This window comes from Perca flavescens, chromosome 18 (assembly GCF_004354835.1).
Source record: "Perca flavescens isolate YP-PL-M2 chromosome 18, PFLA_1.0, whole genome shotgun sequence".
In the NCBI taxonomy this organism is placed as follows: Eukaryota; Metazoa; Chordata; class Actinopteri; order Perciformes; family Percidae; genus Perca; species Perca flavescens.
In genome coordinates this window covers 20,147,699-20,159,227 of record NC_041348.1, presented here as the reverse complement: position 1 = coordinate 20,159,227, position 11,529 = coordinate 20,147,699, and the positions used below count along the sequence as shown (strand labels likewise).

General features: G+C 39.0%; 1 protein-coding gene across 1 annotated transcript; it reads right to left on the bottom strand.

Moving 5' to 3' along the window:
- Nucleotides 1–5,021: 5,021 nt before the first annotated feature.
- On the bottom strand, nucleotides 5,022–9,789 carry ostm1 (osteoclastogenesis associated transmembrane protein 1). Its single transcript, XM_028605433.1, has 6 exons — nucleotides 9,268–9,789; nucleotides 8,863–8,977; nucleotides 8,020–8,114; nucleotides 7,825–7,935; nucleotides 7,075–7,240; nucleotides 5,022–5,947 (listed from the first exon to the last, which is right to left on the bottom strand). The coding sequence occupies exons 1-6, from the start codon at nucleotides 9,664–9,666 to the stop codon at nucleotides 5,892–5,894; spliced, it is 942 nt and encodes a 313-aa protein (XP_028461234.1). The 5' UTR covers nucleotides 9,667–9,789; the 3' UTR covers nucleotides 5,022–5,891.
- Between the last annotated feature and the right edge of the window lie 1,740 nt (nucleotides 9,790–11,529).

Genomic DNA, 11,529 nt, shown 5'->3' with positions numbered 1-11,529 from the left:
TTTGCAGTGAGGGAAAAGTATAATTAAACACTAAACGTAAGGGCTTTAATGTTCACAAAAGAAGCATGCACTGTTAGTGGCAAAAAATAGTGACATGTTTACAGAGCTGTACTTTTAATGTTATATTCAGAAACTGACCATAGGTGGCACTACTCTCTTGTGATCAAAATTCTACTCAGGTTCCACAAACTAATATCCTTAAAAAGTTTCATTTTTGACAAGATGCATGTTTCAAACATTTAGCAGCCATGTGGGTCTCTCTCTGTCTCTCTCTCTCTCTCTCTCTCTCTCTCTCTCTCTCTCTCTCTCTCTCTCTCATGTGTGCTGTTGAAAAACAAAAGTCCAGTCACTCACATGCACAATATCCAGACTTTCTAATTCACGCAAACATTGCACACAAATACTAAATGTCTTCTCAAGCTGATGGCAAGATGGGCACTCTCTAGTTGTCCACACAAACAAACCCACACATGGGTCAGATGTTCCTTCCCTAAGGACTGCCCCCCTACCCTTCCTGCCTGTTGTCAGCTCTCATGCTCGCCCTCACCCCCCGGGGCACCTCGCCACTCTCTTGGCCTCAAGTGGCCTCAGTTGCTGCTGAGCCACAAGGGATGTAAGTCAGCCAGCAAAGGTTTCTGACATATGATCCAGCATTTGTGATGTCACCAACAGCTGACTTGTCATAAGACCTTTGTGAAAGGGGGGAAGCAAGGGATAAATGAGGAGAAGGCCTTATTTTCAACAGACCCTTAGCTTGAACGCTGAGTGCTTTCGCATCAAGCTGCAGAGATTACAAACTGAATGACTGCCATTAGAGAGTGATTCTATAATCTATTATAATACCATAAGCTAGGGATTGACAGACTTTGACCCCACTCGCAGGTGTATAATAAGCCCCATTCACTCTTCATATGCTCTGTGAGGAAGGCTGCATGTGTGTGTGTGTGTGTCTGCTAATTCCTACCCCCAGGGGCATATGTTTACTCCTTCAACAAAGCATCATATTCATTGCTCAGGGGTTGAGAGGTGCATAATCTAAGCCTAACCTTCAGCCAGTTAACTAACTGACAGCTTAGAGTGTTGGTGGTGGGGAGGGGTTGCATAACAACTTAAGTCCTGACTAACAGTTTCTTAATATTACCATAAAGAAGGAGACATTCGCTGCTGTACAAAATACAGAGGAGTGGAGGATGGTTGCAGAGGACAGTAGAGAATTCAAAGGCATTTTGTCTACAGGAGGCTGTGACCTTGCCAAAGAACAAAACAGTCATTCAACAAGAATTACATTTAATAAATGAAAAAGGAAGGCCAGACTCAGAAACAACATGAAGAGCATCTCCCTACGTCTCTATCAAATATTAAATGAATTGGCCTTGTATCAAGGTGACTGGTACAAAGAGAAGTATGATTTTGCCATCTTGCTATTGCAAACAGGCATAGTTTTTATACATAACAGTGTTGCCATTGAAATGTTCAGCTGCACACTTGTTACCTTTAAATATGAAGAGAGAGTGAGGGACACTGACAGATGCGGATATGCAGAGAGACGAAGAGGCTATTACCGTGGGGGAGGGGATCTACTCATATGTTGCCTAAAAAAGTAGATAAAATGATCTCAGTCTCTTTCACTCTTTGGTTTTGTTCAACTGCAGCCGTCATGCTCCGACATTCCTGCCTTATTCCCTCCTCAGCTTTAAAGAAGTCACCTAAGGAGTTCACATATTACAGAAACTGAGAGCCCAAAATAAAGGAATGATTGGTTGCACAATTTTAAGGTCAAGATTTTACAAAATGTACATTTTTACTGTCTTTTATTTGGCTTAAAAAAAAAGTGGGTCACATAATTATTTGGAAACAGTGATTTTTGACATCTGCTCTATCTGAGGAGGTTTATATACTTGCTAACTCTCTTTCTAGAAATGAATCAATAAAACTGTTGGAATCTAGTTTTGAAATAAAACTTGGGTTTTTATAGCACGTGTCTTTTAGACAAAATATACAGCCTGCATTTATGACAAAATTACAGTTTGGTTAGTTACGTCCCTGAGCACTGCTGATGTACTAAAGCAGGTGTGTCAAACTCATTTTCCCAGAGGGCCACACTGGAAAAAGAGAATCACACCGAGGGCCAGACGTAGAGAGTTTATTGACGTGCTTTTGTTTCATCGAAAATGTCAAATATCTTTGACTGTATTACTTCACCTCACTATTTTGACATCGCTGTAGTGCTGTAGTCATTTTTGTATGTTTTTTTCCCCCCAACTTCTTTATGGCTTTCTCAGACGTTTTTGTCGCCTTTTTATTTAAATTGTTGCCTTTTTTCACATTTTTGTCACCTTTTCTGACTTTTTTTTAATACTTTTTTTTGCATTTTTGTCTACATAAAGCCCTACATAAGTCAGCAAAAATGTTCCTTAGCCATCATAGAATGTAGCAAATCAAGCAAATTTTTCGGCATAAATATGGAATTTCTGAGTCTCAAAGTCTGCAAATCTGCCAAATTCTACTTTTGAGTGTTGCGTAACTGCAGTTAAAAAAAAACACTTTCCCGTGTTTTTGGTTTTGGTGCACAACTATAGGTGGGCCAAAATCTATTGTGAACCGAAATTGATATGCGGGCCGGATTATATTCTGCAAGGGGCCGGATTTGGCCCGCGGTCCTTGAGTTTGACACATGTGTACTAAAGGTTCTGGATTATTGCATTAGGAGTATTGTATAGAAATTAAGCTATGTAGGGCACTACTATGCTACAACATCTAATTTAAAGACTAATTTTAACCATTTTGAAAGTACATTAATATGCAATAACTGCCATAATCATTTATTTTGCAAGTGTGTATAAACGCTAGTGGTCATTATGTAGTTTTCTACAAAACTTCTAATACAAACCTCAGCACATTCTTTCCCCACATTAATCCAGCAGAGAACTAAAGCAAGCAGTAGAGATCAGGATATGAGTCAGTTTACAAAATGATATTAATGTCTTCCACATAAACAGTAACAATTACAGTAATATTATTCTGAGTCATTTTTTCCTATCAAAGCTCTTTGTGAGTGGATTAGGTGTACAATAATTATGTGTGGCATTAGGCCATGATTACTGGTGGATTGTGTTTTTTGCTTCACTGCAGTCAGTTCAGTGAGAATATAAATCAGCTGTCTTTATCATTGCACGATTGTGCTGCTGATTGTGTGTTTTCTTGCCCACAGTATTTGTACTGTCCACAGTATCTACAGTATGTACTGCCCAGAGTATATGTATATGTACTGTGGGCAAGAAAACACACACAATGTAGCCTATATAAAGCAATAAATGCAGCTTTGTGGCTACTTAAGCGTGTAAACATTCAAATGAAAAATGTTCTTCTTGCAGCTAACAAAAAAAATCTCTTATATGCAAAGGTTCCAGGTCAATCAGACATAAAATTGATCAATGATTGCCATCCAAACCAACATGCAACCATCCAAATGAATGAGCGAACAAAGTGTGTGTGTGTGTGTGTGTGTGTGTGTGTGTGTGTGTGTGTGTGTGTGTGTGTGTGTGTGTGTGTGTGTGTTACATTTACATTATTAAACCTTTAATTCTCTATAATGAGTAGGCTACTTCTACTTTTGCCAATACTTGGGCAGTCTGAATGCAGGACTTTTAGCTGCTTGTATTTGAGTATTTTATACTGCGATTCTACCATTGACTGTAAATCACTGACTCACGGGGGACTATCGCTTTTCCATCGGTTTTCTGATTCACGTACGGCCTCCGGTCAATTTTGCTGGGAGTTTTTCATGACTTTTAGCCTCGCTTAAGGACCCGGTGTGCCTCAGAAAAGCAACGAGGCTTAAGGGGAATCACTGCTGTCATTCTTGAGCTCCGGGCCGCGCCGCACACTTCACTGAGCGGGAGTGCAAATGGCAAAAGCCTGTGTTTTTAGCCGCTCTGCTGGCCGCAACCGGATCATATGACTCGGCATATCAGTAATGCTCTTAGACCCGCTGATGGCCAGCAGTGGCTGCGCTCCACAAGACCAAAAAGCCAAAGGAGTTTAACGGATGTGTTGCTGCGATTATTCGGCCAAGTATCTTTATCCCGCATCTAGATTAGCTGCTAATGACGGAGGAAACGCCTTGTTGCAAGAAACACAAGGCCATGTAACCTGAGAACAAGGGCCATTACTGTGTGAAGAAACAAGCTTTGACCACAATACAATATGGGCTCATTAGACATAATTAAACTGCAGTCACTGTGACGGAGTAGTTAGACCCTTTAAGTAGGCTATAGGTACCAACACGACAATATAAAATACTCCAAGTAAAAGTTCTGCATTCAAAGTAGAGAGGTAAGGTAGGCCCTAATTAAAAGTAGAAATACTAATTGTGCAAATTGGCACATTGGCAGTATTATTTGAGATATAATATTACATTATTATTGCTGATACATTAACATGTAAGCAACATTTTAGAGTTGTAGCTGGTTGATGTGGGACTAATTTTAACTGAATTTCGATATAGCCATCATATTTTAAGAGATCATCATAGATTTTGGATGCAAATGTTATTCTGAAATGTAACTAGTTATCAAATAATAGTAATGGAGTAAAAGTACAATATTTCCATCTGAAATGTAGTAAGAGGAAGACATATAACGTAACATAAAAATGTAAATAGCCTACTTAAAGGGTGGCTGTGGATCAGTTGGTAGAGTGGTCGTCTACCAATCGGAAGTGGTTCTGTGGTTCAATCCCTGGCCCTGCAGTCCCATGTCGAAGTGTCCTTGGGCAAGACACTGAACCCCGAGTTCCCCTCGATGCTGCACCACCAGTGTATGAATGTGTGTGAATGGTGAATGGTCCTGTACAATGTAAAATCCCTTTGAGTAGTCGTTAAGACTAGAAAAGTACTATATAAATACAATCCATTTAAGTAATATTGTACCTAAGTACAGCCCTCAAGTAAATATACTTAGTTACTTTCCACCACTTGGATTAAATTATCATCAGCACAAAATTGGTTGAGGTATAAGTGCTGCAGGTTGTTTCTGACATAAAAGTATTTATTTGAGATTATGCATTCAAAATTAACATTTACATTACTTCACAGCAAATTAATTTCTAATTCATCAATTCAACCCTCGTAACTCATAAAGGACTTCACTGTCATGAGTAGCCAGAAACCCCTTAACAAATTAGGTTAAATATCAGTGGGAAACAACAACAAAGCACATTAAAAGCTTTATGCAACCACATAAACACTAACTGGAAAACAGGTAACATCACAGTGTGGTACTCTGGAGTGCTCTTACATTATGTGTGTTATGTCTTTATTTACCCCCCCCCTACTGATGTGCACCCCCTCTTCTTACAGCAGATACATGTCACCACTAATGGACATCAAGTGCTTCCTTTTTTGCAGCTCTCTTCTGGACATACATTAGAGACAGAAAACCCATTTCTCAAGCCATAAATAGCGCACATACACACGTTAGCTGTGACATGTACAACATGAAGATTGTTAACGAGTTGAAAGGAAGGAGAGGCCAGGATCTGTGCAGCAACAATTAACAACCATCTGATTAGTAGTTTATAAAGTCAGATATACTTTGATTCAAACATAGCCCGCTTAATAAATATCCAAAATGTCACTTACAATTTGTTTGTTTTCTAAAAGAGAAGAATATTTGAAGAATATGAAAGCAAATGTTTAATGTGCCCAAATCATTTCACTTTCGTTTATCTAGATCATTGAAGTCCTCTGAATACTGATCAGTATTGCAGCCTCCTGAGTCCTCTACATTCAAACCTCAGACACAACACGATGAGGAGTCAAATCTTCTCCCAGGTTGTGACTTCCACTAAAAGAGTGTTGTCCTTCATTTCAGTCTTCACCTGTCTCCTCTTCAGCTCAGTTTGTCCTGAATGTTCATCAGAGTGGTGTATGACTTTGCCCGTTTGGCTGTAAAGACACAGAATTTACATTACCCTACAAGAAATGACCAAAAGTACCATTTGAGTAGTTAAATTTCTTTTTCGGTCATAGTTTGAGTTATTCTAGTAATTAAAGTACAAGATGTTTGTTAAATAAAAAGTGCATTAATAAAGCTCAGAGACAAGCCAAGATGGCTGTTATAGATGCACACTCTTGATGGAAATAATGAAGTTGATATGATCTCTGAAGGACCGCAGAGAAATCAATGGGCCTCATGCAAGAACATTCTATTCTACATCTATTAACATAAATCGCCTATAAATTGCCATATGAAGCCACCTGTTTAGCTCTATTTGCTGACAAATTTCATTTACAAAAATGTTGCCAAAGAGTAAAAAGAAGAATTTCAAACATCAGGGCTTCAAGTCCTGCTGTGGAAAATTATAAGATGAAAACATAACATATTTAGATGCTTCAGTAGTCGTATTAGGGGACCCGAAAACCAGAAAATATCAACAGTACAATATCCAATGACGTGTATTCAAAGCAGGGCCGTACTGTGACATAATAAAGAGGTATGGTCTGACGTGGAGATACTAGATAAGAAAATATGAGCCTATACAGTAGGTAATGTTATACGGTCATGCTCAAGCCAAATAAGTGTATTTCCCGCTGCAAGAGAAAGGCAGATTATCTGCACATGACTCGTACAACAGGAGAAAATTCTAACTACAAGAATGTGACAAGTTCTTCTAAATCACTTGTATGTGCTACTTAAGAACAAATCTGTTCGTACAAGTGGTTCTTGTATGAGACCAAATGTGTCCTTGACCATCGCAGGCCATCTGATGTATGAATAAAAAAAGTTCTCATCCTTCTCAGTCTTGACAAACGCCCTCTGAACCTTCAAGGCAACCGTCTTCCACCAACACACACTAAAATAAATCCTACTTGTCTACGATCCAGAGGTTTGCAGGAGGCAACCCCACCATGCTTTAGAACAACCTAGAACCCCCCCCGACACACACACTTCCCCCATCCCAGCCAAACCCCAATATCACAGTCAGTCAACCCCCCCTCCCTCTTCAAAAGACCCCAAACCCCGTCAAAAAATCTCCCTGTGTGACAATGGGTGAATTAAGCTGGTTACTCACGGTGTATGAGCTTGCGTTTCTTTTGTTCGGAGTGAAGGAAGCTGCTCAAGTAGAAGATGATGGGCAGAAAGAGCATGAAGCTGGACACAGCAATGACAGGCACCGTCTCCTCACGGGGGAAGGAACAATTGAAGTTCTTACTCCACAGTCTGCGAGTCATATTCATCTGAAATGAGGCAAATTGCCAAACGCAACATAAACTTCAGCTCAGCACAATTATAGGACATTATTAATTCAACCATGTTAGGTTTCTGTCCTCAAATGTGTACTGTATTCAGGGATTCTACATCTTGCATTTATTATTGACAAGTCTGGGAGAGGATTCAAGGAGCATGGTCCTGCAACCACAAACACATTTCATTCTTTTTCAGTTTCTTGCATTTCTGATCACATTCCGGAATCAAAGATCCATGCCCAATTTTCCATTTTTGTCACACAATGTTACTAGTTTTTCTTATCAACACCCTCTTATATGAAATCAGCAACCATTGATATATTGTAAGACCAAACTAAACCACGGAAAAGAACATATAATTAAATAATCAAGGCTAAAACATCAACTTGTTAAATAGCAATGTTTTGACACAGTTTGGGCATGACACAAACATTTCCAAAACACATTATCTTGTCACCAGCTAAAAGTTGGCGTAGACCCTTGTGATCACCCTATAGTGTCTACAGATTCCTCTAGGGGGCGCAGCTTACTCTCTACCCATCTTAAAGAGTTATAGGATTCCCTGACATACATACCGAATCCTCTATGTCAATACACATAGTCAGATTTGTCTCCATTCTGCTGTACAGCTCATTCAGGTCTCTGTATGCATTCTTACAGTCTTTGCACAGCTCTGTATGATTCCCCTGTAAGGAAGAGACATCCTTGTTAACTTCTGAACATCAAGTCATCAAAGACAGACAGACATCATCACCTGATTTATGGCGTACCTGTTGATACTTCTCAAAGCAGGTGAGAGTTTGGTTGAGAGTGCTTATGAAGTACAGCGTGTCATTGGTCAGACTCTGGAATCCCTTGATGCAGTCTGCACAACAGGAAGTAAAAACAATCATCAGTAAGGTCTATTTATTCAATAAACGTGGACAAATGAAAATCAGATGTACAGTGGTAGTTTGTGATGGTTTGACCTTTGTAACATAAATCACTCCCCTATTTTATTCAAATTTGAACCAGGTTCAGTTCAATATAAACAATGACAATGTCATCAAAAAAAGTGTATGCAGAAACCAACTACAGCTAAAACAAATAGTAAATTAAATAGTTTATTATGTTCTTTACTCCTATCATTGTCATCACCATTAATGTTTAATTAAGTATATGTTTAAAAGATTCTACCTTCTTATTTGTAAGGGTTTGCTGCATTTATTTGTTTTATGGGATAGTAAACTGAATATATTTGTGTTTTGCATTGTTGGTCATACAAAACATGCTATTTGAGGATATCACCTTGGGCTTTGGGAATTGCCATTTTAGAAACATATAGACTAAAATGAATAATGAATGAATCGATGATGAAAATAATTACTATAAACCTTGCATGTGAAAATCATGCCCCCATATTCGCTCTAACTAAAGCACCCTAAAGAAAAACACTGAAGCTAACAGAATACTGCCTGTGCTTGACCCCGCACTTTGACCTCTGTGATCAAATGCATACCCATATTTGTGCGAGTCAGAAGTTTAAACAAAGGCACAGATTCACAATTACACACATATAATCACAATAATAATACAATAATTCAGATCTGTTAAAATTCCTGCAGAGGACTTACTGTCACAGGCTGATTTCGTCCAAATGTCTTCCATGTTGCTGTACAGCAGATAAACCAGCATCAGATGATCACTGCGCAGAAGGCTGTCCCTGCAGCTCACATTACCAGGACCCATCTGAGGACACACAGGCACGCTTTAACATGCACTCAGGTGTTTGTATTCCACTTTGACAAATAGATCCGCTAAAAGAAGAAAAACATGTGTTCCTAAACTGGGTATTGATTGTAAGTCAAGCAGATGAATTCGCGTTTCCTCGAATTTGTCACCACCAGTTAGTCACATCACAAGACTCGTGACTCGTGAGACAACTTCACACAAACAAGGCCTGCTGTCCTCTTTATGCAGGCAGACAGTTTACTGTCTAAACTAAAACACGGACAATGACTTTGTATTTGGGCACGTACCTGGTCTGATGATATGTTTGTATAGATGTTCGTGAGGCTGCCATAACTGGAGAAACAGTTCTGGCAAACTTTAACAGGTCGGGCAGCAGTCACCAAGCAGTTGACATAGGCGACATACCGCTGTCCGAATATGTGAAGCAGATCGCTGCAGTAGTCGCTGATCTCCAGGTCTTCTGGGAAGGAAGACAGCAGATTGAGGGAGAAGAGGGAGTCCACACCGGGCTTAAACACAGGCGAGTCAACCCCAACAACAACAGGAGCAGCAGGGCTCAAAGACAGGCTTTGTTTCAGTTTGTCCGCTGAATCTGAAGCGGTAAGGTTTCCTCCGACGCTAGACGCGAGGGCGTAAGTACTTAATGCTAACAAAACCAAAAACTGACTGTTTTTATAAAGAGACATGATCGAAAACGATGATTAAAGCATATGTTCCTCTTCTTTCACTCTACACAACCCACGATTTCCTGGTTTTCTCCCAACATGATCATGTGACGGCCTGGAATCTCGCGAGAGTACTTCACGGTTATCAGATCAGTACCAACTTGTCATCATAAATGAAATGTGAATGAATTACATAAACAATATAGCCTACAATGTCATCTTTTGAGGGCATATTTGAATTATACAACGTAACTTTTAAAGTTTATACTAATATAGAGTGTACTTAAGTAGTATATCAAAGTATAACTTTACATTAATTAACTACAACTATAACTACATTAATTTGATTTGTTTGGATGCTTTCACCATAAGCCTATGTGCCTATACGGGTTCTCCCTCACAAAGCCTACTATTTATAGTACTTTTGCCACTATTACTGGGAAAAGACTATACCATCTTGTTCAGAAAAAAAATGCACTTTCCAGTGTTAACTTATACAATACTACAACTAATAATAATAATAATAATAACAATAGCATCAATAATAAAATTACTATTTATAATAATGATACAAAATAGCCTATATTAATGCTAATATTGACGTCATATTTAATAAATTGATTGTTGAACTACAGTAGCCTATCTATCTATCTATCTATCTATCTATCTATCTATCTATCTATCTATCTATCACACAAGTTAATCACAAAAAACGGAAGAGTTTACACTGCTGTGTAGGTCACTTCGGTTTGTGTAAGGGGGAGGTGTGAGTGTGCGTGCACGTGCGTGTTGAAAAGTGATAGCCGTTCCTCCTGGTCTCCTCATTATTTACGGGTTTTTGACACCATACAATTTGCAATGTGCGCTCGGCTCGGAGCAAATAATCACGGAGTCAAGGTAAACGATTTGGGCTCCAATCCTGATTGTGATAATTGTCAAGAACCCCCTCGAATCAAGCAACCGCAGTCAATGGTCGTTAATGTGAAATTAGTGGCTCTTGATAACTTGCAGGCCGCATCAATTCCGCAGTCATCAGAGCCTAATGAAAATAAGGGGGGAGAGAGTGTGCACGGTATTAGCGGCCTATTCTGATGCCTGCGCACATCTCCAGTGGTAAATATGGATTCTGGCCTCTAACTGCACATGGCACTTTTAACTCTTCTTCTCTTGACCAGAGTTCACCTAATTGTTCAGATGTTCCCAATTTCTTTAGGCTGTTATTTTTTATTTTTTTATTTTTAGTGTGGCTTTCAGGAAGAGGAAATGATTATAACCTATACCCTGTTTTTTCCTCTTTCTTTTTTTGTGCAGTTATGGATGTTCACTTTGTTACACCTTAACTTTGAAAAATAAAATCGCAAATAGACACAAAAAGCACAAGTCTTTCATATTATTATTGTATGATAGAAGGTGTAAATATGGGTTAATAGGTGTAGCAGCAATCGCTTCAGGGTGTCGGGTCAGGACAATATTCCAATATTCAGGTGAGAGTGTGGGGAGAAAGGAGATGCAGAGTCCAGGGTTGCAGTTTAGATGGTTTATATAAACAAATAGGCTTGTGTTTCTGTGCGTGTGTGGTTCTGTAACAACAAAGCACAGCAATACAGACTGTTTAGAAAGAATAGTTACAGACCAATAGCAAAGGCAAACCTAAGCTAAAACATAGCCAGCTACAAATAGCATGCACAGAGCAATGTTAATGGCTAACAATAGTAACTGGACTGCAATGAGCTATCAATTAAAGATTAGCAAGCACAAGGCATTCATGTAACCTATATAAATGACAGTCATAAGAATTATAACAAGCATTTAAACTAAATAAACAACCGAAATATTCAGTGGACAGCATAGAAAACAATAGCTATTAAAATGTAGAACAGTTAA